Source organism: Gilbertella persicaria (assembly GCF_025201335.1).
Source record: "Gilbertella persicaria strain CBS 190.32 chromosome Unknown B0P05scaffold_20, whole genome shotgun sequence".
NCBI classification, from domain to species: domain Eukaryota; kingdom Fungi; phylum Mucoromycota; class Mucoromycetes; order Mucorales; family Choanephoraceae; genus Gilbertella; species Gilbertella persicaria.
The window spans coordinates 24,296-50,152 of record NW_026251981.1 but is presented as its reverse complement, the minus strand read 5'-3'; the positions used below and the strand labels follow the sequence as shown (position 1 = coordinate 50,152).

The 25,857-nt window shown below is 37.3% G+C and overlaps 12 protein-coding genes and 1 non-coding gene across 13 annotated transcripts; 7 read left to right on the top strand and 6 right to left on the bottom strand.

Annotated features, from left to right (window-relative positions):
• Positions 1-50: 50 nt before the first annotated feature.
• On the top strand, positions 51-121 carry B0P05DRAFT_t49. The gene has a single exon. It is a non-coding gene; the product is annotated as a tRNA-Gly (tRNA).
• A 1,017-nt stretch (positions 122-1,138) lies between these two features.
• B0P05DRAFT_587184 (protein-domain-containing protein) lies at positions 1,139-5,036 on the bottom strand (the record flags this gene model as incomplete). The annotated part of the gene is made up of 15 exons (XM_051582566.1): positions 1,139-1,284; positions 1,332-1,634; positions 1,679-1,889; positions 1,939-2,067; positions 2,114-2,276; positions 2,327-2,628; positions 2,680-3,521; positions 3,572-3,656; positions 3,698-3,889; positions 3,937-4,034; positions 4,076-4,205; positions 4,251-4,544; positions 4,589-4,705; positions 4,752-4,919; positions 4,962-5,036. The coding sequence occupies 15 exons, from the start codon at positions 5,034-5,036 to the stop codon at positions 1,139-1,141; spliced, it is 3,255 nt and encodes a 1,084-aa protein (XP_051434742.1).
• Positions 5,037-5,210: 174 nt separating this feature from the next.
• Positions 5,211-5,728, top strand: B0P05DRAFT_587183 (ribosomal protein S27a-domain-containing protein; the record flags this gene model as incomplete). Its single annotated transcript, XM_051582565.1, has 2 exons — positions 5,211-5,313; positions 5,364-5,728. The coding sequence occupies 2 exons, from the start codon at positions 5,211-5,213 to the stop codon at positions 5,726-5,728; spliced, it is 468 nt and encodes a 155-aa protein (XP_051434741.1).
• B0P05DRAFT_541785 (uncharacterized protein) lies at positions 5,641-7,294 on the bottom strand. Its single transcript, XM_051578227.1, has 2 exons — positions 6,990-7,294; positions 5,641-6,933 (listed from the first exon to the last, which is right to left on the bottom strand). The coding sequence occupies exons 1-2, from the start codon at positions 7,258-7,260 to the stop codon at positions 5,777-5,779; spliced, it is 1,428 nt and encodes a 475-aa protein (XP_051434740.1). The 5' UTR covers positions 7,261-7,294; the 3' UTR covers positions 5,641-5,776.
• B0P05DRAFT_541781 (phosphatase inhibitor-domain-containing protein) lies at positions 7,295-8,255 on the bottom strand. The gene is made up of 4 exons (XM_051578226.1): positions 8,083-8,255; positions 7,688-8,027; positions 7,450-7,647; positions 7,295-7,400 (listed from the first exon to the last, which is right to left on the bottom strand). The coding sequence occupies exons 2-4, from the start codon at positions 7,935-7,937 to the stop codon at positions 7,375-7,377; spliced, it is 474 nt and encodes a 157-aa protein (XP_051434739.1). The 5' UTR covers positions 7,938-8,027; positions 8,083-8,255; the 3' UTR covers positions 7,295-7,374.
• An 869-nt stretch (positions 8,256-9,124) lies between these two features.
• Positions 9,125-10,166, top strand: B0P05DRAFT_637466 (uncharacterized protein). The gene is made up of 5 exons (XM_051583649.1): positions 9,125-9,404; positions 9,447-9,565; positions 9,613-9,665; positions 9,714-9,897; positions 9,943-10,166. The coding sequence occupies exons 1-5, from the start codon at positions 9,138-9,140 to the stop codon at positions 10,160-10,162; spliced, it is 843 nt and encodes a 280-aa protein (XP_051434738.1). The 5' UTR covers positions 9,125-9,137; the 3' UTR covers positions 10,163-10,166.
• On the bottom strand, positions 10,167-12,773 carry B0P05DRAFT_541778 (uncharacterized protein). Its single transcript, XM_051578225.1, has 8 exons — positions 12,730-12,773; positions 12,272-12,662; positions 11,708-12,076; positions 11,466-11,660; positions 10,705-11,416; positions 10,433-10,659; positions 10,270-10,386; positions 10,167-10,221 (listed from the first exon to the last, which is right to left on the bottom strand). The coding sequence occupies exons 2-8, from the start codon at positions 12,491-12,493 to the stop codon at positions 10,195-10,197; spliced, it is 1,869 nt and encodes a 622-aa protein (XP_051434737.1). The 5' UTR covers positions 12,494-12,662; positions 12,730-12,773; the 3' UTR covers positions 10,167-10,194.
• A 169-nt stretch (positions 12,774-12,942) lies between these two features.
• On the top strand, positions 12,943-13,628 carry B0P05DRAFT_541771 (synaptobrevin-domain-containing protein). Its single transcript, XM_051578224.1, has 4 exons — positions 12,943-12,967; positions 13,024-13,208; positions 13,257-13,408; positions 13,458-13,628. Coding segments are annotated over exons 1-4 (360 nt in total). The 5' UTR covers positions 12,943-12,965; the 3' UTR covers positions 13,479-13,628.
• On the top strand, positions 13,559-15,733 carry B0P05DRAFT_541767 (uncharacterized protein). Its single transcript, XM_051578223.1, has 8 exons — positions 13,559-13,834; positions 13,888-14,101; positions 14,146-14,220; positions 14,270-14,496; positions 14,542-14,819; positions 14,862-15,039; positions 15,094-15,657; positions 15,711-15,733. Exons 1-7 carry the CDS (start codon positions 13,648-13,650, stop codon positions 15,234-15,236), a joined length of 1,302 nt encoding a protein of 433 aa, XP_051434735.1. The 5' UTR covers positions 13,559-13,647; the 3' UTR covers positions 15,237-15,657; positions 15,711-15,733.
• Positions 15,017-16,302, bottom strand: B0P05DRAFT_541764 (uncharacterized protein). Its single transcript, XM_051578222.1, has 3 exons — positions 15,711-16,302; positions 15,598-15,657; positions 15,017-15,546 (listed from the first exon to the last, which is right to left on the bottom strand). Exons 1-3 carry the CDS (start codon positions 16,260-16,262, stop codon positions 15,247-15,249), a joined length of 912 nt encoding a protein of 303 aa, XP_051434734.1. The 5' UTR covers positions 16,263-16,302; the 3' UTR covers positions 15,017-15,246.
• Positions 16,303-16,711: 409 nt separating this feature from the next.
• Positions 16,712-18,965, top strand: B0P05DRAFT_104044 (WD40-repeat-containing domain protein). Its single transcript, XM_051572943.1, has 4 exons — positions 16,712-16,877; positions 16,928-17,118; positions 17,163-18,416; positions 18,463-18,965. Exons 1-4 carry the CDS (start codon positions 16,754-16,756, stop codon positions 18,901-18,903), a joined length of 2,010 nt encoding a protein of 669 aa, XP_051434733.1. The 5' UTR covers positions 16,712-16,753; the 3' UTR covers positions 18,904-18,965.
• Position 18,966: 1 nt separating this feature from the next.
• B0P05DRAFT_104049 (uncharacterized protein) lies at positions 18,967-21,525 on the bottom strand. The gene is made up of 6 exons (XM_051572944.1): positions 21,032-21,525; positions 20,478-20,888; positions 20,263-20,412; positions 19,654-20,212; positions 19,373-19,605; positions 18,967-19,322 (listed from the first exon to the last, which is right to left on the bottom strand). Exons 1-6 carry the CDS (start codon positions 21,464-21,466, stop codon positions 19,023-19,025), a joined length of 2,088 nt encoding a protein of 695 aa, XP_051434732.1. The 5' UTR covers positions 21,467-21,525; the 3' UTR covers positions 18,967-19,022.
• A 715-nt stretch (positions 21,526-22,240) lies between these two features.
• B0P05DRAFT_541758 (beta subunit of phenylalanyl-tRNA synthetase) lies at positions 22,241-24,629 on the top strand. Its single transcript, XM_051578221.1, has 11 exons — positions 22,241-22,318; positions 22,375-22,430; positions 22,483-22,577; positions 22,621-22,750; positions 22,792-22,907; positions 22,962-23,112; positions 23,162-23,403; positions 23,452-23,604; positions 23,646-23,856; positions 23,901-24,176; positions 24,226-24,629. The coding sequence occupies exons 1-11, from the start codon at positions 22,261-22,263 to the stop codon at positions 24,505-24,507; spliced, it is 1,770 nt and encodes a 589-aa protein (XP_051434731.1). The 5' UTR covers positions 22,241-22,260; the 3' UTR covers positions 24,508-24,629.
• The last annotated feature ends 1,228 nt before the right edge of the window (positions 24,630-25,857 follow it).

Sequence of the window (25,857 nt, the reverse complement as noted above, 5' to 3'; positions counted from 1 at the left end):
CTTACTATTTTTGCTATATATATTTTTAAAAATTAAACTTAACAAGAAACGCGTTCTTAGTTTAATGGTAGAATTTCACCCTTCCAAGGTGAAGGCCGGGGTTCGATTCCCCGAGGACGCATTGTTATTTTTTTCGGTTTCTCAAACTTCTTTACATTCCATTTGCATATGGTTTTTTTTTTTTTTTAGAAAAAATGACTTTTTAAAGCTATTGTTATAAGGCGGTGTTACAGGGCAAGGTTTGATTTATGTACCAGTAACATATAGAAGAGTTTATACAATAGAATCCAAAGCAAAAGGAACGATTGTATGTAATAAGCATCACGTTGTTTAGGTAATAAACCTTTAAGTAAATGTTTTAAAGCAAAAGAGAAAATAAAAGTTCAAGTAGAAATGATAAAGTAAAAGACCTTCCTATGTCAATATCCAGGAAGTCAAATAGACAAAAGTAAGTATTTAAGCCAATACCAACGGCCTAATAAGTAACCCAAACAATCAAAATAAAAGTAAAATGAGAAAAATCTTCTGGTCTTTATTGATTAATAATTTGAACGGTTTACATACTCGTATATCGAGAAAATGGTTACTAACTCTAAAGTAAAAAGATGTGAGTCATAATGAACTCGTTAAGATAAAGCAATTCGATTTGTAATAAAGTAAAACTAATTGAGTTGTAAGACTATTCTAATAAGCAAAAGTATCATATATGAAAATGATCATGTCAAAAAGTAGGAGCTTCAAGTAGAATAAAAAAGTAATACAGAAATCAAGTAACAAACATAGGTTTTAATCATAATAACAATAATAATAACAATAATGTAGCAAAAGAGAAAAAAGAATAGAAAGACTACAATTGACGGCAGCGACTGGAATGTAACAGCAGGGTTTGATTCTTACACCGGTAGCGTATAGAAGAGATCATAGAATAGAATCCAAAACAAGGAGTGGTTGTATTCAACGAGCACTATTTACTAAGGCAACGAGCTTTTAAGTGAAAGATTCAAAAATAAAATAGAAATAGTTAATGTCTAGATCCAAAGTAGAAGAATAGACGTGATATCTAACTTTTATGATTTATAAAAAGTCTAAAAACATATCGCATGTAGAAATTCAATTCGCAACACTATAATTCCAATGTTTATTCATCTTCATCGGAATCCAGCAAGATAGGTCGCTTCTTTTTACGAGGTTGTTCTAAAGACCATTCTTTTGGACATGTGTATGCTACTAAGTTACCCAGTTTGAATAGATCAAAAAGCACTTTTTTATCAAGCTTGAATGATTCTACAGGAGAACATTAAACATATATCTTGCATAAAAATAGATCTTACCTGAAGCTGACTTTTGATCCCACCATATCGTCAAGACATGAAGTAGTTGAGTAGCCATTCCAGATCGGTCTTCCTCGTTTTCTATTTGATCTGTTATCCATTCAGTTAGTTCAGAGAGTGATGACAAAAATTCATCTGTTCTCTGCTGTGACCAATACTGTAAGGATGCTAAAATAAATTGAGTTTGTGGTTGGGTCACTTTGAGTGTGGCAGGCATGATCTGAAGAATGGCATACATTAAATCTTTGGAAGGAGGTATTGATGTCAGGATAGAGAAAAGCGAAGGTAGAATTTCGATTTTAACTATGTCTGGTAAGTCAATGGGTACTTTATCGAGATGTACTCACAGTTTGTCTTCATGGCATGAATGACCTGAGGTTGCTGAAACAACCGGTAAATTTCATCACTTTTGCCTTGTAGTTCTGCTGCCAGTAGTTGCCACAAATGAGTTGTTTCGTATGTAGTAAGAGCTAATGAATCAGAAACGAAAAATGTACTTATTTGATTGCCAAAGATGCGAGTCGAATCAGAATATAAGTTGCAAGTGAGTTTACCCACCTATCGCATTTCATGAGCATCAAGCAAAAGTATGTTAGGTCCAACTTACAGTTTCAGGCAAAAGCATTAAAAGTGTTAGTTTCAATATATCCAGGTCTCCAACCGTTACATTGGGTAAATATTGGTATAGTAATGGTATAATATCGTTAAAATAAACTATGTTTTTATCAGCCAGAGCCTATTGATAGATGAGCTTGATGTTCGATGTTACATTTGAGTCTTACCTGCAAGTCACCTTTGAGGTACTCTCTTAGATAGTCTGATTTATCTATAGTTGACTCTTCCACTGAAAATGCATGTGAAACGTATGCTTTATAATTGATAATAATACTTGGAAACCATTCCGAAATATCAAGGGATTCCGTCACTTGTTCATTTCCTAATTGTCTAATAGCTATCATTAAAATGCAATTCCCTTGTTCTTTTGTGATATATACCCTGCAATGAAAGACCACCAACGCATACCTATAATATGACGCTTTGTTTTGCTGGTTTTTTTGGTATGTGCGATACAACCAATCAAGCGAATCACTTTATCTCTTGAAGCATCATTATTACAGCTACTCCAGAATGTAGCCATAATTAGATCAAACACATCCTTGGTGGGGTCCTGTACAATAGTATCCTCATCCACAGAGTCCATGCTATTCGGTGTGCTGTTATGTATTAACAAGTTTGATACGACAATGTTTCTTATAGGTGCTCCAATTGCTGAACCCAATGTTTCTGCAGGTATGGCCTATAGCAAAACAAGATTAAGTATAAATTCCATTCTCGTTCGCACTTTTACCATGCGTAGAAAGACAGCCAATATTTCCTTCAAATTCTTTTTTGATGTCATATTAAGTTCGCTGTACTGCTCTACATTGCCTTCTCTCAATGTAGCAATGGCATTCGCAGAAGCTTCTTTGAATCGTTTAAGAGAGTCACCAAAAATCCAATAAGATTGATGTGATTGCAACCCATCCGTCTCTTCCTCTTCTTTTTCATCCTCTACTACCAACATTGTATCTTCATTGGTATCATTCATATCAGTATCTTCAGAAGGTGGCAAGGGTGTATCTTCAACTGATTTCTCTGTGTCGTTCACTACTGTGTTTTCCATTTCAGTATCTGATTGTCCATAAAGATAGGCATCTACATCTTCATCGTCTTTCATGGGTGTCATGATGGCTAGTTTTGGTGTCTGTTGAGACTTTTGATTACTGTCGTAGTCAATGTCACCTTGTTGTTGTTGTTGTTCTGATGGATACTCTACATTTTCTGATTTAGGCGTAGAAGGCATACTTCGCATAGCATTTGATTCTGATCCACTACCACCCGATGGCTGCATAGACACAGAAGAAGGCAAGACAGCAGACTGCTGTTTGTCCTCTACCAAGAACTCAGAAAACAGCGCTTGCATGTAATCCCGTGTGATGGATTCAGTGGCAGGACAACGATAGATGGGAATCAAACTACGAATAACACCTTTGTTCAGCAACACGCGCATGCCGCAAGTGACGCAGGATGCCATGTAGTCACGCAAAGGCGGAAAGTATTCGTCCACTGATTTTTTCAAGAATTCCATGATAAGGGCTGTAATGCCTGGATAGCGCTCAGCCGATCGTTCCATCAAAAGCATAGCAGGCTCTATATTTTAAGAGTCAATGGTATGTTGAACAGTGATCTGTCATTATTACCTATAAACATGATATTGTCTGTAGATGTAAAGAAGAGCCAATCATAAACAAGTGCTGTTTTGACATTGGTCAAGACGACATTACTCTACAATATTATCAATACAATTCGATAAGGGAATCAACTACCTTAATGGATCGCATCATACTTCCAATAATAACATATCGAGGAACAATGTCACTCTGTAAAATCTGGTTTGAAGGATACCAGCCAGCAACAATAAATCGTATGACATCTGCATAAAAAGGTTCTGCTTCGGGTGTATTTAGAAAACGTTGTACAAACCAAGTCAAATTGCGTTGATATTGAGTGATTCGAAGCTATAGATTACATAAGCAACATGTTTGTCTGTTTGTTTGTGTATTACATTCTGAAGAATAAAGAGCAACTTGAATTCAATATCAGGCGTGATTCGACATCGTAAAAATTCTTTAGGTGTTGGTGTCTTGAGGACAGTGTCAATGCCTATTGGAATCATGAACATAAGGTCTTGTTTGATTCATTACCTTTGAATTTGGGTGATATGCTTTGTGGGCTGTTTAATAAAGTATCCCAAAACTGCTTGATGTCTGGTATTGCTCTCAAATCATACAGAATTCGAATTAAATCTCGACCTATTGGTACACAAAGCATCCACTTTAAAGGATGTTAGCTAGCCAATCGCACATGACTGCATCTCACCTTTTCTCGCATTAAATTAATCACAAATCGAATCTCTTTTTGTTGAAGTGATTGAAGCTGTAAAGTCCTATGGTCTGCAATTGTTCTAAGGTAGGTATAAACAGCAGTCGCAATCACTCTCGGACTGGTACCTAACCAGACCTTATGTACTTCAAATAATTTGAGAATTTGCTCGCACAATAAGACATTGGGCTGACCGACATCGCCTCCACGGATCTGCCGCATTAGGCAGAGATAGAGTGTATCCACATTCTGCACATTGAGACTGGTCAATTCGCTTATAAGCCAAAATATCTACAGAGGGTTCACCAATATGCTTTTGTATCCATCCATCTTACCTGATCTCTAACAGCGAGCTTTAAATTTTGAAATTTAATTGATGTGGTCAACACTTGTAATTTAGTGACAATGCTTGCAAAGTTATCTCTATTCACAAAACTAATGGATTGGAAAAACTAGATACTTATCAGCTATCCATGTAAGACGATGGTCTATTTTTACCATACGCGCTTTACCAGGTTCAGTGAGAGCACCATAAAGTAAAGCAGACACGACGTCGTTATATTCCTTTTTGTTCTGAGAAGCCTTGTCTTGCAAATAATTGTGTATTTCTATTTCAGACTTGTTCTCGGCTGCATCGCGATATCTTGCATAAGCTTTGGCGAGTTCCTGTTGTTTATTAGTCCCGGCTGATAAGGTTGTGCTTTTTACCGTATCGAATTCATCATCAGCTTCTATAGAGTCAAAGTCATAGATTCTAGAGCGTGTTTCAAGATTGAGTCCCATCCTAAGCAAGAAAAGTTAATAATGCAAGCTCACACCTCACCATGCATGAACAAGCCACAGATCCCCAGGGACGACTGCTTATACCATTCTATCGATTGACACTCAGTCCCTGCAAATTTTTTTTTATATATAGAGCCTCAGAAGGAAAGGGGTTCTCTCTCTCTCATAAAAGCAATGCAACTCTTTGTCAAGTCCCTTGCCGGCAACACCCTCGCTCTCGAGGTCGCCCCTTCCACCACTGTCGAAAATGTCAAGTCCATGATCGCCACCCGTGAAGGTATAGAGTGAACAATTAGGCATATACTCACCCAACATGTGTGTGTATAGGTATTGATGCTGAATACCAATGTCTCTCTTTCGCCGGTAAGCCTCTTGTTGATGGTGAACTCGCCCTTTACGGCATTGCCAACAACAACACCTTAAACCTCAACGCTGAACTTCTCGGTGGTGGTAAGAAGAGAAAGAAGAAGACCTACACTACCCCCAAGAAGATCAAGCACAAGCGTACTAAGGTCAAGTTGGCTATCCTCAAGTACTACAAGGTGGATGAATCTGGCAAGGTTACTCGTCTCCGTCGTGAATGTCCTAATGCCACCTGTGGTGCTGGTGTCTTCATGGCCAAGCACAAGGACCGTCAATACTGTGGCAAGTGTCACTTGACTTACGTCTTCCAAAAGGATCAACAAGCTTAAGTCTTTTTATTTTTCTAATAAACCAAAAAAAAAAAAGTATACATCTATTCAAAAAGTCACTTGTCCAACCCAGTTACGTCTTCTATAACGAGATGTCTTTCTTTGATAGTCAACGAGTTTACGAATGGGATACACAACCAAAGCAGCCAGCACAAGTCCGAGGGAAATAGCTACGGTGATAATCATCATATGGGTGGCAAAAATAATACCTTGTTGGCCTGCATTAAGAATAATGCTTACCTCAGTAGCATGGACAGACGATGTGAGACTGTCAAGTGATGAGGCCACACCGACTGATCCAGGCACAAGAAAGAACAAGCCAATAATCATATCGACAAAACCAATCGTAGGTCGAAACCTTGCATACAAGTTCGACACAAAAGCCACAGAAAAAGCTGCCAATACAGCTGCCACATGAGGATATGCACTGAACCAAACAAGCGAGAAATAATGAACCGTATGAGACAAGGCTGCCAAGCTTAATGTGATGGGGAATTTAGAAGGATGGCCTTTAAGGACAACAAGACTTGCAAGCGTATATAATGGGACAAACAGGATGTGATAAAAAGAAGACATGTCGTCCTCGCATTGCTGTGCTGTGATCAAGACTAATGTAGGGAATATGATTTTGTGACAACTTGAGCCAATAGCCAGTCCAAATCCAATCATGAGTGAGTAGACCAATGTAGTAGCCAACCGAAGTATGCCTGAGGCCGCTTCACCTGCTGTTATTTCGAGTATAGAAACAAGAGTAGCATAGCCAGGCAAAAGACTAATGACACCCCCAATCGATAAGGCATAAAAGCAACTAGAACCAAGGTGTGCACTGATGACCGAAGCAATAAATCCAACGACAGTACTTGACAAGACATCAAAAATACTAACAAAACGTGTTATTTTCTTGGACAAAAAGATAGAGCCACTAGCCACAATCAGACCTAATACAAAGCCAAATGCCATATCCATGGGCCCGCCAGAGAAAAATAAAGGCATACTAATACTTGATGCAGTTGCATAAGCCAATAATCGTAGCCATGTAGGGTAAATGGAGGGTGTTTGAACAATTGAATCGAGTCTATCCATTGCTTCTTCTATGGATACTTCATTGCAAATGACAGACTCAAATAATTGATAAGTCTGTGTTAGACTATTCAAATTCAGACTGAATTGTATCTTGATCATTTGAACTGAGGCATCCAATCTTTCTATTTTAGAATTTTTCCAATAAAGTGTAAACATAATATGTCTATATTGTTTGTACCTGGATCGCCAAAAGAAACTACAAGAAATCCTGGAAAATAACTGAATTGAGCCTTTACATCTAGTTTTTGAACAAGTACTTGTACACAATAATCAAGTCGATGTGAAGGTGCTCCACACGACAAGAATACTTTAGAGAATTTCAACAGGAAAAGACAAGACAGACTGGTTGTTGGACTCCTTTCCAAATTAGGAGAGCTCATTAGGACTGTATAAGGTTGTTCACTAGTACTATTTTCATCTGCAAAAGGATTGTCCGAAATAAAAGACATTGACTTTGTCCTTCTCGTATGCTTTTCTTTAAAGTGGTTCATAAAGAGAGAGAAAGGGAAAAAGCAAACATTCCTCTGCTCTCTCTTTTGGTTTTATTATGATAATAAATCCCTTTATTGATTTACTGGTTTAGGGCGATCTAAATGAGATAATGAGGTTAAAAGAAATAAAATAATATCCATTTTTACCTTTATAGACTGGTTGACGTTCATATGCATTTGGGCTAACATCTCTGGGATTTCTCTTCTTTTTCTTCTTTCCATGTCTATGGCTGCAGTGGCCTGTATGGCTATCTTCGCTATCACTGTCATTTTCACTACTGCTACTACTACTACTACTATCTGAAGATTCTCCAACAGGACGGGGTTTATGATAAATACAACAAACTATGACATGTTAATTCTATTCATAGCATAGTACTCTTACCCTTTGATTTCTTTTTGTTCATATGTTCGTTATCAATCACATTTTCATCCCACTGAATAACTCTTCTTCTTCTTGAGTTCATATCTCCTCTTAGACGAAGTATACCCACATGTTCACCTTCGTCTGATGTTGTTTCTTCATCGCTTGGGTTAATGACTTGGTTTTCTTCTATAGCTATTGTCCTCGAGCCATGACTGACTGTTGGTGTAGCGTCTCTTGTTCTTGTAAAAGTTTCTGGGTGTGCTGACATGTTTATCAAAAAAAAAAGAAGACTTATTTTTTCTTTCTCGAATTTGTATACTTTCAATGTCCGACATGCATTCAATGAACAGCTTTAAACGTATTAAAATTTTAGCAGACCTAACCACATTATAAAGCACTTAGTTATGAAATAGAACAGCTTGTCACAAAATGTAGATACCTACGATGTGAAAGCACAAACAAAGCTACACGCAGCTATGATGTATTCATTTGCATTGATTGAAACAAAGAGAAATTGAACGATATGTTAACTTTCATTTATTTTCGATGGGAGCAATGATGGAACAAGAACACTAAAAATATACAGGCCTGTTGATTGTCTCATTGTAGATCTATTAACTGAAGCTATCATCAAAGTTTACCCTTCTTTTTTTGCGTTTTTAGGTGTAGTTTCTAATGAAAACTACGACTTATTGAAAAAAGGTTTTATAACACACAATACATGTTATTTTATGCATGTATACTTGTGTCACTATAAATCATTTATATTCTGGACTTGCTTAGGTTCAAGAAACTCTTATATTATTCTATAGCAGTAAACTATAATTGAAGTAGTAAAAACTATGTTGCAGCTAAGTCTCAACACAAAGTTTGGTTACTATCATCTTTTGTTATCATAAAGTGATAAGTAGAACAGAGACAAAGCTAAAAGGCACATAATGATGATAACTTTGGCGCTAAAATGAAGGTACATCTCAGATCTGTGTCTACTGTTTCCAGAAACTTCAGCATCCTAAGTAACTAGTCAGAAGGTAGGAAACAACAAGATACAGAAACATGAAAGGTGCCTTTAATTTATTATAGTTCTGAATATCTCTCAGTCAAAAATGGTCATAGTATAACTGGAAGAGAGAAGGTATCTAGCTTTAGCCATTGATATCTCAGGCATAGCCACTTTGCTCTTTCATGAAACTCTTCCTGCTTTCTTCTCAAGTGTCAGTCACTCCAACACTGAACTGAATTTGAAAATGTCAGCCTTTTGTACAAGAAGCGGTGTATCGGTCAAGAGTTTAGCATCTCTTTAGCGGATCAAGTAAGTGCTTTATTCATTTTTAAAATCTTAGCATTTTTTAAAGTTTCCGGTTCTCAGTTGTTGGACATCAATGCACCTTAATTTCCGGTCAATAGTAACTATAAATAACCCTTCTTCTTACTCTTATTCTTATCTTTCTCTTTCTCTTTTTAAAGTATGCCAAAATACAAAGATCAGAAATTAAACCCTTCAACATATGCCATTATTCGATGGTTTGGATTTGATCAATTAGTGCCTGAACACATTGTCACTTCACATTGGATGTCCACTAAAGTATTTTTTATGGTCCGGTTCACTATAACTTTATATTCGACCATTGTTTTCTGGATCTATCTTGCCATATTAGCAAAAGCCGGGAAATTCAATGGCTTTTTTGCTGCATTTACAACACTCAATTTTATTGGAATCCATGCATATTTTGTTGTAATTGTCTTGATATATACATACATCTTTCTTATTTTTTAGACTACTTCTGTGCATCATATTCGCTATCTGTATTCGAAAAATGTAGATTTCTTATTGAATCAGTTTGCTGTTTTGAACTATATGTTATTGTATCTCTATAGCACTGTAGTGACATACAAGTAGTGTAGTGTCGTATATATTCCAATCTTAACATGTAATCCTATAGTATTCTTACGCCAGTTATCTTTTGGTCGATCTTGGTGAATTCAAATGGTGTTGGTAAGAAGCACCAAATGCATTCTATTTGTTGATATTTTGTTCCTTTAGCATACCCCGTATCAATAGAAGATCCTATCGTTATGTGGATTAATTTGTCAGTACATGGCATATCTCTCTTTATGATCATGATCGATACTGTTCTCAATCGTATTAGAATCCCTATAAGAATGGTTCTTTTGGTCTTTATCACACTTGTACTTTACGTCCTTTTAACGTTCATTATTTATGCAAGGTAACATAAATATCTGCAGAAGCATCTCCTAATCATGTCATATAGCACTGGAACTTGGGAATATCCATTCCTTGATTGGAGCCAAGGACCTATTGCAGCACTATGGTATTTTATACTATTTATTGTATGTATAGCATCCTTTTTTATTGTAATTTTAATACAATATGTTCGGGACTGGATTGCACACTTTGTTCATGCGGATAAAGAAGAGAAACTACAAGACCAAAGACCAAAAGATGAAAGAATATCTGTCAATATAGACTAACAAATGCTTTATTAAATTCAAAAAATGCGATTTCATTGAGTTCTTGCTTGCTTTGTCAACTAAAATAAACTGTGAATACGAAAAAGTCAAAGAGGGCGCATTGTTACCTGTTCTTCTTGATCATCTAGTTTACGTTTTAAGGTATTTACATCTTGCATTTGAGTGTCTGCTTCAACCAAAGTTCCACTCTTGATGGCATCTGCATGACAGGTAGCATGGTAAATCTGTAGCATGTCAGTTTGATTTGTCAAAGGAGATCTGCTGTTTTACCTTGTCATTCACCATCACTGCGTTTTTATACATCCATTCTTCTTCATCGTCATTCCAAAAGTCAACAAAGCGTTCACCACAGATAGCACAAGGCTTTCTGTTATCGTCATTGGGCATCACAACTGTATAAAGATCGGGATTGATCGTGTCTTCATTGCTGGCTTGGTTCAATTTTTCAGTGGATTTGGGATTAGCATGACCCATACCATCATGCAAGAAAGTAGGAGCTTCATACACGATTAGCTTCTTCGTCTAATGTGAGCTTGACTTACCTTGTTGATGTGTCAATTCGCCTCCTTCACCATTGATCCACTGTTCAACTGTGACAAACCAAGAGCGAGACAAACCGCGTTTGGTTCTCTCTTTCATCTTGCGATTTTGTCTGAAATGAGAGTCGAGATGAGCATCCATCTTGGCTTGTCCCTTTTCCGTCTTAGGATATCGAAAACCACATTGCTTGCATTGAAGCGGTTCTGCAGAATAGAGTAGTTCAATCGCACCAGGACGAGGTATCTGTAAATCTTTCGAGTCCAGCAAAAAGGGACCAAAGACATCAAGCGATGGCGTGGGTGATAATGATACAGGGGCTGTGGTCATTGCAGGTTCAATCGTGGCAGCAGCAACAGGAGGAGGAGCATGAGGACTAAGATAACCCATGGAAGTCAAACTTTTTAGTAAATCAGCTGTATCTACATTTGAATTCAAAGAAGCAGAGGGAGTAGCAGCAACACGAGGACTCAAAGAAGTACTCACAATAGTATTATTTAATAAAGGAGGAGTGGGTGTGTTTACAATATTAGAAGTAGGAATTGAAGGAGAAGAAGAGGAAGTAGGATGTGATAATCGAGGGTTTGGCAAGGTAGGAGATGGGCTTGCAAATGCCGTACCAGCAGCACCTAAGGTTGGAGAAGCAGTAATTTGGGCAAGATATTGCTCAATGGAACTGGCTTGTGCAGGAGGTAGAGTGGGTAAGATAGCTTTGATCTTTAAGTAAGGTTTTAGTATACAGCAAACGAGAAAAAAAGTAACTTACTTGACTAATGATTTGCGTAACAGGATCATTTGTGCTTTGCTGAACAGGAGTTGAAGGAAGTATGGATTGTAATTGAGAAAGAATAGGGTTAGACATACTTATTGGTGGGGTTTCTGTAATTTGCGGACTTCTGTTACGAGGATCTCTAACACTATTGTTGTTATTATTGTTTGAAGCGAAATTGGCACGCTGATCCTAAATATGGATAAGTAATTACAACCTTCCTCCTTCTTTTCTCTTACCTTGTGAACAAAATTAGGATTCACATGAATAGAGTTAACCATATTAGAAGAACCTTTGTGACCTTGTGAAGGTTTGTTAGGAGGATGAGGATACTTGGAAGTAGGCGTCTTTTCGCGAATATAGACAATGGACCTTTCGATTGGTTCAATCACATGACGAGGAAATACAGGTTGACCACCAGGCATACCATTCTTCCAAGTCTGAAGCAGCCTTTCAAAACTCTTTCGAACAGTCGTGTCAGTTAAAGTATACGCGTCTAAAAAGACATTGACCATGTTTCTTGAGAAATAGGAGATATAGATGCCACCAACATTCTTACAAATAGAATCAATCAAATAAAGAACAGGTAGTTTTTGTCCAGAAGCATTCTATAGATAAGCAAAATCAGTTTGTTGTTTTGAATGGAAACTTATTTTATGATAACAATAAGGGATTCCTTCTAATTTTTATATATGCCATCATTTCAAATCATAATATATAATAAATCCCTTATTTTTTTTGTTCAACTTGTATATCATTTTTATATATATAAAACATAAAATAGATTCTGGTTGATAACTTACATTTCTTAATTGATTTTCAATTTCTCTAACAATGATACTTGCAGCTGCCTGGTTTTCTTGAGCCATGATGGTCAGATTGGTGATAATGGGCTTGCTGTTGAACGTAAGTTCGGAGAGTGCTGACCTGTAATTTCTCTTCAATTGCTCCAGATCTTTACTATCATTACCTTGTTGTTGTTGTTGTCTACCACCAGCATTCATTGTTGTATTATTCATAAACATTTAAAAATAAGAAAGAGTATATATATATATAGTATGAAAAAGAAAGTATAATAGATAAAAACGTTTATTCTTTTTTTCTCTGCTGTTTCCCTTGTGAGCGTGTGTATGTTTTTTTTCTTTTTTTATACTTTTTTCCTTTCTTTTTCACAAAAAAATTGAACTAGACAAGCTATAAATAAAAGAAAGACGTCCTTAGTTTTTTTTTCTCAAGGTAGTAATAATAAATGACGACTTACTTGTAAAAAAGAGTGATTGATAAAAAAAAAAAAGAGAGAGAGAGAGATAGAGAGAGAGAGAGAGAAAAGAGAAAGAAAGAAATGAATTTAAAAAAATTTTCATTAGATATTTAACCCAATCGAAACGGATATAAATAGTTGACATCATACACACTGCGGGTTTATAGCTATGATAAAACGGCCTTCTTTTTTCCCTTCTTTTTTTATTTCCGGTATTCTTTTATACTTTTTATACTATGTAAGTATATAAAATAAAGGTAGATAGGTATATTGATAAACTCACTTAAAAAAAAGGGCTCAGCCTTATGACCCTTATGTTCCTAACCTCAGTGCTGGTGCCAGCAACCAAACTGGAAAAGAAAATTCAAAAACAGCCCGAGTTCAGCAACAAGTAGACGAAGTCGTGGGTATTATGCAAGAAAATATCGACAAAGTTGTCCAAAGAGGTGAGCGATTGGATGATTTACGAGGAAAGACAGGTATTTAGGATGAAGTGACTCGAGCATGTGTTCATATGTTCGCTATAGAGGATTTACAGGCAACAGCAGGCCATTTCCGCCGTGGAGCTAATCAGGTGCGTAAGAGAATGTGGTGGAAAGATTTGAAATGGAAAATCATTATTGCTGTAACCATTTTGGTCATTCTTGGTATCATTATAGGTTCGATTGTCGGTACACAGGTAAGAGAAAAAAAGCCATATGATTCTTTTTTGTTGATCCAGTTTATAGACAAACAAAGGCAACCAATAATGTATATATATCTCTTTATCTGTATGTTTGTATTCCCTTATGAAAAAAAAAAACTTTTTATTGTATAAACGAAAATCTGAGTCAGTACCAATATGGTTTATAATGTGACCGTGCATCATATGTCAATATATTTCACTCTCTTTTTTTTTTTCTTTCTTTAATTTCTCAAATGGAAGAACTAAGACAAGAAAACGAACGTCTTCGTCAACGTATTGCAGAACTTGAAGCAGCTCAAACATCAATCCCAGTTGCACTTTCCACTAAAGACAAAACAGAACCCTTTGAGACAGTAGGCGACTTGACAAACAAGGAAATATATCGCTTTGGACGTCAACTTATTACTTTTGGCTATGAGTGTAAGTAGTTCACAAAAAAAAAAAAGCAGGCCTAGGATAATGACACTCTATAGCTCAACTGAAATTACGCAACAAGTCATTTTTAGTCGTCGGTGCAGGCGGTTTAGGCTGTCCAGCAACCTTGTATTTAGGTGCAGCTGGTGTTGGCCGTCTTGGTATTGTTGATCATGATACAATTGATACCAATAATCTGCACCGTCAAGTAACGCATACTGAAGCAAGAAAAGGAGTCAATAAGGCTGTATCTGCCGCAATGGCAGTCAAACAGTAAGCATTGAAACTGTGTATGCATCTATCTAAATTTTTTCTAGAAACTATCCCGACATGGATGTGATTCCTTATGCCTATTCGCTAGACAGAACAAATGCACTTGATCTCATTAAGCAGTCAGTAGTTGACCTTAGCCTTGTGTATATAGTAACCATTGTTTGATAGGTATGATATTATCGTTGATGCAACAGATAATATTGCTACAAGATACCTGTTAAGTGATGCATGCGTATTGGCTGGGAAACCCTGCGTATCAGGAAGTGCTCTTCGAAATGATGGGCAATTGACCGTCTATAACTATAAGGGTAGTCCATGTTTCCGTTGCCTTCATCCTGTTCCTCCTCCTGCTTCTACAGTAGGCAAATGTGTAGACAATGGTGTCCTTGGCGTAGGTAAAGTACAATAGAAAATAGACATGAGACTAATCTACCCTCAAGTACCCGGCGTCATTGGTATCTTAGAAGCATTAGAGGCTATTAAAGTGGCTTTAGAAATACCCTGTTTGGATCAACCTAGTTTTTTGATCTTCAGTGCTATGAGTAACCCTATGTTTAGAACCATGCGTCTTCGTGGCAAAAAGAAGGATTGCGCTATTTGTGGTGAAAATCCTACACAAGCAGATCTCATCGATTATGTTCAGTTCTGTCATGGAGTAGCAGACGATAAAGTGGTGGATGAAACCTTACTTTCAAAAGAAGAAAGAGTCCAAGCTAAAGTAAGTTTGTGTACAAACTTTGTGTTACTTACAGTCCACAAGGAATACAATGAGATTGTCAAGAGTGGGAAGCCACATTTGCTTGTGGATGTCCGACCTGATGTTCAGTTTGGTATTTGTAGTCTCCCCGACAGCCTTCATATTCCCATTGAACAATTGGACAAAAAGATGAATCTTGTTAAAGAGGCCATGGAAGAGAAGAACATTACAGACAAAGATGGTAAATAAGGGCCTTTTTATTAAGAAGAAATATACTAAAATTATATTGAATAAGTGTATGTGGTTTGTAGATTAGGGAATGATTCGCAGATAGCTGTTCGTATGATGCAAAAAGAAGGTATTCAGCAGCCTCGTGACGTAATAGGTGGATTATTGAGTTGGTCCAAGACGGTTGATGATTCTTTTCCTATTTATTAAAAAAAAAAACTTATTTTCGTTTGCCTGCACACATGCCACCATATAAATCCCAGCCAACAACCAGAACATAGAGTGCAAACGAAACAAAGCCGAAAAAGATGGAAGTATTGTAAAAATTACACCAGCCACTCAAATGGCCTGGAGGACAGGTGTACTTAGCAATTTCTACAATAATACCAATCCCCCACATCAATGCCATAAATAAATCACACATAATCAAAATGGGTCGTTTTAACTTGTTTGCTGATCCAAATCGTCTGACCAAGTAAAGGACTACATGATAACCAGAATAGATGATAGACAAAATAGCCTAGAGAATACATATATAAGCAAAACATGAGTTTTAAGTCAAAATACATACCACGGCAAAAAGGAAGTAAAAGCAAGCACTGCTGTCAAATGGTACAGGTTGTCCAGAATACTAATCATAATCAGAAGGTTTCTTTTGCTTTTTTTCTTTCTTTCTAAACTTACGGGAGAAGCGCCGGCTGCAAAACCGAGGTGGCCAACAGCAGCTATAAATAAAATGATACGCAACAGAACTCTTATTCTGCTTGGACGTCCTGTACTGACTGGCGAAACACTAGCATTGTCATTTATCGACATTTGCGTTTCAATCTTTTGACTTGCTGGCTCGGGATGGCTGACAGCAGGTGAATAGGCATTTTCTACGTTGGAAGTATTACCATAAGGTGTGCCAGCGTATTGGTAGGCATTGGCTGGTTGTGCAGGAGCAGGAGCAGGACTGCTGGACCATGCATTTCTTTCATTTTCGTCCAATGTCTTGTTGGATTCTTGCCAAGCATTTACTACAGGTGCGGGGCTGGTATAGTCGGAGGGTGAAGGCATACGTTGTGTATTGTAAGGTGAATTCGCGACGTTTTTTCGAGGTGGAAGTGCAGGTGAACCAGCAGCCATAGCGGGTGCTGGTGATGATGACTCATAGGCATTGCCATATCGTGGACCAACATCGTTATGGTTTGACCATGGATTTTGAGCTGTTGTTTCTTCAAATGGATTGCTCATAATGAACGAAGAATAAAAAAAGAAATAAAAAAGAAAAATGAAATAACTCGTGCTTTTAGACTAAACTAAAAACATTTCTCGGAATAGTTGGTACTTTTTCTGATACTTGACAAATCTAGTGCCACCAAACGCTTATTTGTTTCGATCAGCCAATGAGACTAAATCGTCATTATTTCATACTCTACCAAAAACAGACCTCTTTTTTATTGTGTTTCTCCGGAATGATATGACAAAAATTTTCCTTTGTCGTATATGGAGATTATTCATAAAGACATCGTTAAAATGAATATGAAGGGATTTGTTATGTAGGGGGGGGGGAGAAATCTGTGCAAGGTAAAGAAACACTTTCTCCTTTCATGCAAAACAAAACTCAGTAACCAAGTGACGGGCTTTCCTTGTTGCTACTTGCAATTGTGGCGTTTTCTGATTTTCAATGTAGGCTTTTTTTTCCTCTCTCCCCCCTTTATATCGTTTCTTGGTTTACTACACATATGGTTTTACAAGTAACAACTGCAAATAACGTCAAAGTATATACCGTATCAGGTGGTCTTGGTTCGAGATCTATTCCTGATTGGCTTGTGCGTCAAAAAAAGAAAGCCTTGAAAAAGGACTTTGGTAAGTGAAGCATACAATAGATCTCGCAGCTAAAACTATATCCGCAATAGACTTTCGTACTCGTGTCGAACTCATTCAGGACTTTGAATTTCCCGAAGCTTCTAACCGTATCAAAACAACTCGAGATGGAAAATACGTTGTTGCAACCGGTACCTATAAACCACAAATGCGTGTCTTTGAATTTGCAGATATGTCCATGAAGTTTGAACGCCATACAGATGCTGAAACAATCAATTTTGAGGTATGTTTCTTATTCTTATCTGATTGCTCACGATAATATGACAGATTTTATCGGATGATTGGACAAAACAAGCACTTTTGCAGAATGACCGTTCAGTTGAACTTCACGCTCAGGGCGGTATTCATTATAGAACACGTATTCCCAAATTCGGCCGTGATCTCGCCTATCACTTCCCTTCTTGCGACTTATTACTCAGTGCATCCGGCTCCGAGATTTATCGTCTTAATCTGGATCAAGGTCGATTCTTAAACTCAATTCAAACAGATGCAGAAGAAGGTGTTAATTGTGTTGAAATCAACCCAGCACATCAATTGTTTGGTATGGGTACAGCAAGAGGCACGGTTGAATTATGGGATCCTCGTTCAAAGTCACGCGTGGGTCTTTTATCAAACCTAGAAGTACCTGCTGCTTATGGTAGAGACGATAACACAGTTTTGGAAGTATCTGCACTCAAATTCCGCCATGATGGGCTAACAATGGGTGTCGGTACAACAACGGGTCATACACTATTATATGATTTACGTTCAAATGTACCTACATTGGTCAAGGATCACCAATATGGTTTCCCTATTAAAACAATTCATTTCCATCGTGGTACTGTTGCTGGTGCTAGTGACTCAGAAACAGGCGGTGATAAAGTCATTGTGGCTGATTGTAAGATCGTCAAAATTTGGAATCGTTCTACAGGCAAACATTTCACTTCTATTGAACCCGAGACTGATATCAATGATGTCAGTCTGGTAGAAGACAGTGGTTTGATCTTTACAGCCAATGAAGGCATTCAGATGGGATCCTATTTTATTCCCCAATTGGGCCCTGCTCCTCGATGGGCTTCTTTCCTCGAAAACTTGACAGAAGAAATGGAAGAAAATCCCAACCGCGATGTATACGACGAATACAAGTTCATTACTCGCAAAGAACTTACTGCATTGGGCTTGGAACATCTTTTGGGTACCAATGTTATCAAGGCTTATATGCATGGTTTCTTTGTCGATTTACGTTTGTATGAAAAGGCTCGATTGATTGCCAATCCTTTCGCTTATGACGATTATCGTGAGCGTGCTGTTAAAGAAAAGATTGAAAAGGAACGTGGTTCACGTATTCGTGCTGTCAAGCAATTGCCTAGTGTTAATAAAGCACTTGCTAAACAACTTATGGCTGAGCAAGAAGGTGGCAAGAAGGCCAAGACTGATAAAACAGAACTCTTGGGCGATAGTCGTTTCGCTGACTTGTTTGCTGACCCTGACTTCCAAGTGGATGAAGGTTCTAAGGAATACCAATTATTGCATCCTCAAGTTGTAAGTGTGTATATGCATTACCATGATTGTTAACTTGTCTTTTTAGAAACAAAGTAGACATCAACGTTCAGACGATGAAGACGAAGAGGAGGAGGAGGAGGAGGAGGAGGAGCAAATGGAACAAGATGAGGATGAAGATATGGATTCAGACAAGAGTGAAGCCATGTCTGGTTCAGATAGTGAAGATGATATTGTTTCCAAGATTCGTAAAGAAAGAGGTCTAGAAGTGCGTGATAAAAAGAAAGCTGCTACTTCTCTTCGTACAGGCAATAAGCGAAAACCTGAAATGCGTATGGGCACACTTGGCGGTAAAATGACAAGCAAGAATGAAAGCAAGAAATCATTTGGATCAAGATTAAAATCAGATAGTCGCAAGAGCGAAGGCCACAAGATGTCTCGTACAGCTATGGGTGGCATGGAAATGTCATTTACTCCTCAATCTATCAAAAAGAAAAATGATAAGAACAAGAATAGACGTCGTGCATAAATAACTAAAATTCATAGAGCCTCTCATTTAATCACATTTTATATCATTCCCTCCAAAATAAAACTTATTCATCTCTGTAGATTTTACTTTGTTTATTTGAAAAAGATGGATATAGAGGATTATAAGTCATCAATGTTGATGTTTCCTTCATTTAATTCCTTTTCAAGTGCCTTCAAAAGTTCCTCATCTTCATCATAGTCCTTCAAGGTTCTAACAGGCTTGTTGGTAGATCGAGTAGGTCTCAATTGAGGCATAGTTTCGATAGGTGGCAAAGAACGCATAGGGCCAGCCAATTCTTCATTTAGTTCAGCCTTCTGAATAGCAGCTCTTTCTTCAGGAGTAAAGTGGCGTTCTTCAGCAGCATGCAGCAGATCTTCAAGCAAACCATCGTCAATAGCACGGACGACATCTTCATATTGCTATTGACAAGTTGTGTTAGTCAGGTTAAACTTAATCACATTATACTTACACCTCTATATTCACCACCAACATAAATTTGAGGAAACTCCTTAATTCTACCTTGAGATCTACCATTGTTGTTGCACTTCTTTGCATACTGTCTAGCAGTCTCACTCTGTGCAACATCAACCAAACTAAATTTGATATTGTTGTTCTTGAGCAATTGCTGGATTTGCTCTTGGTTCCTCTTGATGACAGGATTTGAACTGACAGAAGAGTAATAGATTTGAACCTTCTTTGGGTCTAAGGGTGTCAAGACAGGTTCAGGCTTTTGATAAGCAGGCATATTACCCAACACTCTTAACAAAGTCTTGCTCTTACTTTCCATAAGAGGAGTAGGTGTAGGCTTCAACTTGGCAATGTGACCACCGCTGGGTGTGGGCCAAGAGACAGCTTCTGTAGGCAAGTAACGGCTTGTCCAACTATCTCTAGTTAAATCCTGAGTGCGCTTCAGCTTGTTCAACTGGGCCTTTTGGTTGTTTTCCAAGTTGTTGAGTTCTGATTCATGAGATTCCTCTAAGTTTTGGATTTCGACAGCATGCGTATGTTCAGCTTGTTCAAACTCATGAAGAATGCGTTCTAAATGAGCATCAATATCTACAGCAGGATTGGCTTCTGCTTCCTTTTTGGCTTCATCTACTTGTTGTTCTAAATCAGCCTTTTCTTGCTTATGCTTCTTCTTGAGTGCAATAATGCTACTCGATTGAGCTGTCTTTAATTTACGCACTTCATCTTGATGGTTTTCTTGGAGAGAATCAAGTGCTTCTTTTTGTTCTTTCAAAAGTGCTTCTTTTTCTGCTAAAGCTTCTTCATGAAGACGTAAACTTTCTTCATGTGCCTTTTTTTGAGCCTAATTGAAAAAGATCAGAAAAAGAATACATTGCTTCTTTCTTTTCTTACCTCAAGCTGTTGATTCAATTCTTCAATTTTACGAAGAGCTTCTTGCTTATCTTCTTCCTTTTGCTCTTCAGAAGGTTTGTTGTGAATCAAAGCTCTTAATTCTTCAAGTTCTTTTTCCTTTGATGCTAATTGGCTCACAGCATCCAAATTCTAAAATGAAATATTTAATATATATATATATATATATTTTTTTTTTTTCTTCTTCTTTCTCTTACCTCTGTTTTGAGTGCTTCTAATTGAGAAGCTACTTGATCAAGCTGAGGCACTTGTTCTTCCATCAATCGCTTTTGTTCCTCTAATTGAGCTGCTCTTTCCTCCAGTAATTTCTCTTTTTGTGCCAATTCTTCAGCTTTACTCACATCTTCAGACTGAACCACAATGGCAGGAGGAGAAGGTGAAAGGCTTCTTTCTTCTAATTTAATTCTAAGTTCTTCAATTTCCTTTTCACGTTGTAGTAATTGTTCTTCTTTTGATTTGAGTAATTCTAATCGTTGAACTTCTTTATCTTCAGCTTCTTCTGTTGGACTTGCTGGCTTAGAGGCTTCTTTTGCTGATTCTTGTAATTGTTGCTTTAGACGTTCAAGTTCCGCTTTTTGGTCAGCAATCAACTTTAAATTTTCTTGATTCTAAAAAGAATTGGTCTCTTTGTATGCCACACAAATCTTACCTTTGCTTTTAGATCCTTCACTTCCTCCTTCATTTCTGAAATAGGAAAACGCTTTGTGGTAGAAACATTGCTAGGTGTTCTAGAATGCGCAGCTGTCTTTGCAGTAGTACCAGCAGCAGAAGCTGTTGTAAGGTTACTTTTGATAGAAGCCATACTGGTTGGTCTTGACGCAGCAGATGTCTTTGTGTTATTCAGCGGCGAAGTGGGTCGACGCCCACTAGGACTTGTGGCTCTCTTTCCAGTTGACAAAAGAGAAGTACGAGTATTAGGTTTTGGTAGACCTGTCTTACTATCGGTAGAAGTACGAGCAGAAGCCTTGCTGCCCAAAGTAGACGCCTTATTACTCAAAGTGGAAGCCTTCTTGTTAAGTGTAGAAGCAATAGACGGCGCTAGACTTACAGCAGCCTTGGAAGGACTTCGTAATTTTGAAGTAGGACTCTTTTTCACACTTCTTTTTGTCGCTGTTGTGCCATTGGCATCATCTGGGCTTAAAAGGTTGCTTTTCTTTTCTTTTTTTCTTGGTCCTAAACAGACCATTTTTCGTAAGAAAATGTTGAATGTATATTAAAAAAGTGAGAAGAAAGTGAAAGAAAAGCAAGAAAAATAAAAAAAAAATAAACATACATACATATTGTTGTTGTTATCATTACACCAAATTGAATTATTTTTACTTGTTTTAGTATCAACCACGCACAATTGAACCTGATACTTGTACGGAGTTTCAAGTCATTGAAGCTTTGATCTCTTTCAAAGTGGTATTGGAAAACGTGATTTGTTGTTTAACAAGACATTTCTTGATAACGTATCCATTCCCGTAGAATTCAATATGCGTATATTTTAAAGAAGAGAATGAAAGGAGGTGAATAGTTGCTATAAATTGATTTTCTCCAAAAAAAAGGTACAGAATTAAAGATCAGTTATTGCTTACAAACCCTGGGCGATCTCTTCCATCCGAATACACTAATATAAAGACAAATTATACCGCGTGATGTCTTTTTCAAAAAAGGTGTTGTTGATGCTGAGAAAGCCAGTCTGTAGCAAGATAACCCCAACCATGAAAATTGGTTGACCAATTTGTTAATCTCACCATATAAGTTTTGCTTACATATCCTTCTAAAGACAATTCTCATTTCGTTTTACCGAAAACACAATCAAAGAATATACATGGAAACATTACTTTCTGGGTCAAAGAAGGCCCTGAGTATCTTAACCTTATTTCCTGCATACATCCTCCTTGAAGGTCTAAGCCACCCAAACGATATTATAATTTTTTCTTTACCTTGTCAAACACTTTTTTTCTTCTTTGTTTTTTTTTTATATTCTCTTAAAATATGCCTACCGTCAACATCGACAAGCAGCGCCTTTTCGAAGCTCTTGAGAGAGAATATAGTAAGAAAACATAAGCTTATCTTTTTGAGCAACAACTCAACACTCTATAACAATAGCTTCTCAAGAGTTCTTTGAACTCTGTTTCCGTTTCGGTATCGAACTTGAAGAAGACGTAAGATATTTGCATTTATGCAGAACATGCTAACACGCCTGTTCTTATGTAGACTTCTGAGAGAGAAGTTGTTGAAAAGGAAACTAGCAAAGACGCTGAGCAAGTTCCTGAAAGACCTATCTTGAAGATTGATATTCCTGCCAACAGGTAAATAAAGACATTGTGCAATATCAAGCTAATTTGTATCAAGATACGATTTGTTGTGTCAAGAAGGTCTTGCTCGTGCTCTTCGTGTCTTTGAAGGCAAGTGCCGTCCTCCTGTTTACAAGGCTGTTAAGCCCGCCAGTGGCAAGCTTGAACAAATCCGTGTTTCGGAATCTGTAAGTGTAAATTATAGTGTATGGATAGCTTATAATGATAGACTCAACAAATTCGTCCTTACATTGTTGGTGCCATTTTGCGTAATATCAGCTTCACACCTGAAAACTATGCCTCTTTCATTGACCTTCAAGACAAGCTTCACAACAACATTTGTCGGTAAATATGACTCATTATCAAAAGACAGTCCCTTAAATATATATTATGCAATAGTAAGAGAACACTTGCCTCTATGGGTACTCATGATTTGGATACAATCAAGGGTCCTTTCACTTACGAAGCTTTGTCTCATAAGGACATCAAATTTGTGCCTTTGAACAAGGAAACTGAAGTAGATGGCGATGAATTAATGGAACTTTATGCTGTAAGAAAGGACAAAAAAAAGAGAGAAGGATTGTTAATCGATATGATAGGAAGATAAACATCTTGGTAAATTCCTTCACATCATTCGTGATTCTCCTGTTTACCCTGTTGTGCTTGATGCCAACCGTACTGTTTGTTCTCTTCCTCCTATCATTAACTCTGATCATTCCAAGATTACTTTGGATACTAAGAACGTCTTGATTGAAATGACAGCTACTGATGAACACAAAGCCAGTACTGCCTTGAATGCTTTGGTCACTATGTTCTCTGAATACTGTTCTGAACCCTTCACGTAAGTATTGTTTATATGACGATTGGATTATTTATGCAAATAGGGTAGTATTGAGCCTATTGAGATTGTTTACCCTGATAACACCACCAAGGTCTATCCTGAAATTGAATCTAGAAATGCCACTGCTAAAGTTGATTATATCAACTCTTGTACCGGTCTTGATCTTCCTGGTGATGAGATCTGTCGTCTTTTGAACAGAATGTCTTTAGATGCTAGCATAGATGCTAAGGATAGCAACCAAGTTCTTGTCAAGGTCCCCCTACTCGTTGGGATATCTTGCACGCTTGTGATATTATGGAAGATGTTGCTATCTCATACGGTTATGACAACTTGCCTAAGAAGATGCCTAGTGTTAACACCTTCGGTGCTGCCTTGCCTTTGAACAAGTTGAGTGATTCTGTTCGTAGAGAACTGGCCATGGCTGGTTTTACTGAAGTTGCTCCTTTGATTTTGGTAAGATAATGGTTTATCAGTATACATAGCTTACATTTGTTTAGTGTTCTCATGATGAAAACTTCAAATTCCTTAATCGTAAAGACGATGGTACTACTGCTATCCAGCTTGCTAATCCCAAGACTGCTGAATATCAAGTTGTACGTACTTCTCTTTTACCTGGTGTCTTGAAGACTTTGAACTCCAACAAGAAGTTGCCTTTGCCTCTCAAGACTTTTGAAGTCTCTGATGTTGGTTTCAAGGATGAATCTCGTGACCGTAGAACTAGAAACGAAAGACACATCTGTGCTACTTTCACTGCAAAGACATCTGGTTTTGAAGTGAGTTTGATAAAAAGAGAAAAAAAAAGTTTATGCTCATATATGATAGATTATTCACGGTCTTTTGGAACGTATCATGAACATGCTCAGCACAAAGAGAATCAGCAAGGATGATACCAAGTCACTTGGTTATTGGATTGAAGAATCTCAAGATGCTACTTATTTCCCTGGTCGTTCTGCTTATATTTTCTTGAGATACCTTGACAGCTCTAATGAACGCAAGTCTGTTCAAATTGGTTCTTTTGGTATTCTTCACCCCGTTGTTCTTGAAAACTTTGAATTGAACAACCCTACCACTGCTCTTGAATTCAACTTGGAACCTTTTGTTTAAATCATTTAATTTATGTAGCTATATTAATAAAAAGGGAGTAGATTGTTGTACAAAGTCTTTGCATGAATAATGAGACTCTAGAGAACATTTCCCTTTACATTAAAAAATTGTGCCTTCCGTTTGTTCTTTTGTGTTTCCTTTAGTGTACTCTTTATTTTGTAAATGCAATACATATGCAAAGTAGACCTATATGATTGAATTCACGAAGTTAGACATAAAGTTAGCTTTTTTGGTGTTATTCAATGCATGACACGAAGCTTTATAATGTAACTAATAAGAGAATAATGAAACAGTCATTTACCTATGTGCTTTTAAAGAAAACATGATAGCTTGTTGTCGCTCTTTATCTTTTTTTTTCTTAATGCTGACAGCAGCAAAAAATAAAGTGTTTCCATATCGAAAGCTGCTCTTCTTAACCTCAAAAACGACAAGTGTTATAGTAAAATTTGTTCGTCTATTTTTCTGTGAATCGAATGGCGCTATAAAAACCATCCACTTACTAGTCAATATCCACTGAAAGGGGTCTCTTTAATACTGATTACAGTGTGCAATTAACTTTGGATATAGATTCGAAGGCAATGCTCAAATCAAGTCGCCTTTTTCGTCTTAGCAAACTCGCTTTCTTTTTACCAGAAGTGTCTAGACATGGTCCTTCCTCATTTCGGTTGGATCAGAGTTCTTTTTTTTTTTTTTTTTTCATGAATCCCCCAACGGTCAAAAAATGAATTTCACAAAACAACCAAACCAATCATACCATTTAATTCTTTGACTCAAAAGAACATGTTTTGAATGAAAAAGGGGACCATTTTAGTAGTCTGGTTGTCGAGCAATGGCACATTAAAGATTGTCTTGTTTAAGCTGTGATTTGGTCGTTTTTACTCTAGGTGACATATAGAACTTGTTAGTAATGAACCTACAGAAACAATCATATGCTATTCAGAGTGATTAAGAACATGGAATAGTAGAAACATGGTCGATTCACAATGCAAATATGGGACTAAATGGACATAGGACATACAGGATGGCTACATGCGAAGATTGAAAGCCGATTCAACTCGACTCTTCTCCCGCCGCATCCGAAATCAAGCTTTTGCTGAGAACTGCATAAAGATGCAGTTTTATGGCTTTGGTATAGTGACAAAAGTTGTACGTCTTTGCTTTCTGAGTCTATCAATGTAAGAGAAACACCAAGTCTGCTGCTAAAGTATTGAGCAAATAGGCAAAGATGCTTATGAGTTTTTCCTCTCATATCTCGTCTTTTCTATATCATGATTAGCAAGCAAACATATCCACCAAAAACTAGAGCCTTTGACACACATTTTGAGTATTTGTGCTGGTCAATAGCTTCAT

What these genes read in the sequence shown, in the direction of transcription:
- B0P05DRAFT_541785 (XM_051578227.1), bottom strand. Translation starts at nt 7,260, where the DNA reads ATGTCTTTTATTTCGGACAATCCTTTTGCAGATGAAAATAGTACTAGT. An exon ending in AGTTTCTTTTGGCGATCCAG is followed by an intron (nt 6,934 to 6,989) that starts GTACAAACAATA and finishes ATTCTAAAATAG; the next exon opens with AAAGATTGGATGCCTCAGTT.
- B0P05DRAFT_541781 (XM_051578226.1), bottom strand. Translation starts at nt 7,937, where the DNA reads ATGTCAGCACACCCAGAAACTTTTACAAGAACAAGAGACGCTACACCA. An exon ending in GAACAAAAAGAAATCAAAGG is followed by an intron (nt 7,648 to 7,687) that starts GTAAGAGTACTA and finishes AACATGTCATAG; the next exon opens with TTTGTTGTATTTATCATAAA. An exon ending in ACGTCAACCAGTCTATAAAG is followed by an intron (nt 7,401 to 7,449) that starts GTAAAAATGGAT and finishes TATCTCATTTAG; the next exon opens with ATCGCCCTAAACCAGTAAAT.
- B0P05DRAFT_637466 (XM_051583649.1), top strand. Translation starts at nt 9,138, where the DNA reads ATGCCAAAATACAAAGATCAGAAATTAAACCCTTCAACATATGCCATT. An exon ending in AGCACTGTAGTGACATACAA is followed by an intron (nt 9,566 to 9,612) that starts GTAGTGTAGTGT and finishes GTAATCCTATAG; the next exon opens with TATTCTTACGCCAGTTATCT. An exon ending in ACGTTCATTATTTATGCAAG is followed by an intron (nt 9,898 to 9,942) that starts GTAACATAAATA and finishes CATGTCATATAG; the next exon opens with CACTGGAACTTGGGAATATC.
- B0P05DRAFT_541778 (XM_051578225.1), bottom strand. Translation starts at nt 12,493, where the DNA reads ATGTTTATGAATAATACAACAATGAATGCTGGTGGTAGACAACAACAA. An exon ending in ATCCTAATTTTGTTCACAAG is followed by an intron (nt 11,661 to 11,707) that starts GTAAGAGAAAAG and finishes ATCCATATTTAG; the next exon opens with GATCAGCGTGCCAATTTCGC. An exon ending in CAGTGATGGTGAATGACAAG is followed by an intron (nt 10,387 to 10,432) that starts GTAAAACAGCAG and finishes GACATGCTACAG; the next exon opens with ATTTACCATGCTACCTGTCA.
- B0P05DRAFT_541771 (XM_051578224.1), top strand. An exon ending in TGATTTACGAGGAAAGACAG is followed by an intron (nt 13,209 to 13,256) that starts GTATTTAGGATG and finishes TGTTCGCTATAG; the next exon opens with AGGATTTACAGGCAACAGCA. An exon ending in GTTCGATTGTCGGTACACAG is followed by an intron (nt 13,409 to 13,457) that starts GTAAGAGAAAAA and finishes TCCAGTTTATAG; the next exon opens with ACAAACAAAGGCAACCAATA.
- B0P05DRAFT_541767 (XM_051578223.1), top strand. Translation starts at nt 13,648, where the DNA reads ATGGAAGAACTAAGACAAGAAAACGAACGTCTTCGTCAACGTATTGCA. An exon ending in GCCGCAATGGCAGTCAAACA is followed by an intron (nt 14,102 to 14,145) that starts GTAAGCATTGAA and finishes AATTTTTTCTAG; the next exon opens with AAACTATCCCGACATGGATG. An exon ending in GCACTTGATCTCATTAAGCA is followed by an intron (nt 14,221 to 14,269) that starts GTCAGTAGTTGA and finishes ATTGTTTGATAG; the next exon opens with GTATGATATTATCGTTGATG.
- B0P05DRAFT_541764 (XM_051578222.1), bottom strand. Translation starts at nt 16,262, where the DNA reads ATGAGCAATCCATTTGAAGAAACAACAGCTCAAAATCCATGGTCAAAC. An exon ending in TTGCAGCCGGCGCTTCTCCC is followed by an intron (nt 15,658 to 15,710) that starts GTAAGTTTAGAA and finishes GATTATGATTAG; the next exon opens with TATTCTGGACAACCTGTACC. An exon ending in TTTACTTCCTTTTTGCCGTG is followed by an intron (nt 15,547 to 15,597) that starts GTATGTATTTTG and finishes TGTATTCTCTAG; the next exon opens with GCTATTTTGTCTATCATCTA.
- B0P05DRAFT_104044 (XM_051572943.1), top strand. Translation starts at nt 16,754, where the DNA reads ATGGTTTTACAAGTAACAACTGCAAATAACGTCAAAGTATATACCGTA. An exon ending in CTGAAACAATCAATTTTGAG is followed by an intron (nt 17,119 to 17,162) that starts GTATGTTTCTTA and finishes ATAATATGACAG; the next exon opens with ATTTTATCGGATGATTGGAC. An exon ending in AATTATTGCATCCTCAAGTT is followed by an intron (nt 18,417 to 18,462) that starts GTAAGTGTGTAT and finishes TTGTCTTTTTAG; the next exon opens with AAACAAAGTAGACATCAACG.
- B0P05DRAFT_104049 (XM_051572944.1), bottom strand. Translation starts at nt 21,466, where the DNA reads ATGGTCTGTTTAGGACCAAGAAAAAAAGAAAAGAAAAGCAACCTTTTA. An exon ending in CTTCTGCTGCTGGTACTACT is followed by an intron (nt 20,889 to 21,031) that starts GCAAAGACAGCT and finishes AATTCTTTTTAG; the next exon opens with AATCAAGAAAATTTAAAGTT. An exon ending in TAGAAGCACTCAAAACAGAG is followed by an intron (nt 20,413 to 20,477) that starts GTAAGAGAAAGA and finishes ATTTCATTTTAG; the next exon opens with AATTTGGATGCTGTGAGCCA.
- B0P05DRAFT_541758 (XM_051578221.1), top strand. Translation starts at nt 22,261, where the DNA reads ATGCCTACCGTCAACATCGACAAGCAGCGCCTTTTCGAAGCTCTTGAG. An exon ending in TACTGTTCTGAACCCTTCAC is followed by an intron (nt 23,404 to 23,451) that starts GTAAGTATTGTT and finishes CAAATAGGGTAG; the next exon opens with TATTGAGCCTATTGAGATTG. An exon ending in TGTCGTCTTTTGAACAGAAT is followed by an intron (nt 23,605 to 23,645) that starts GTCTTTAGATGC and finishes ATAGCAACCAAG; the next exon opens with TTCTTGTCAAGGTCCCCCTA.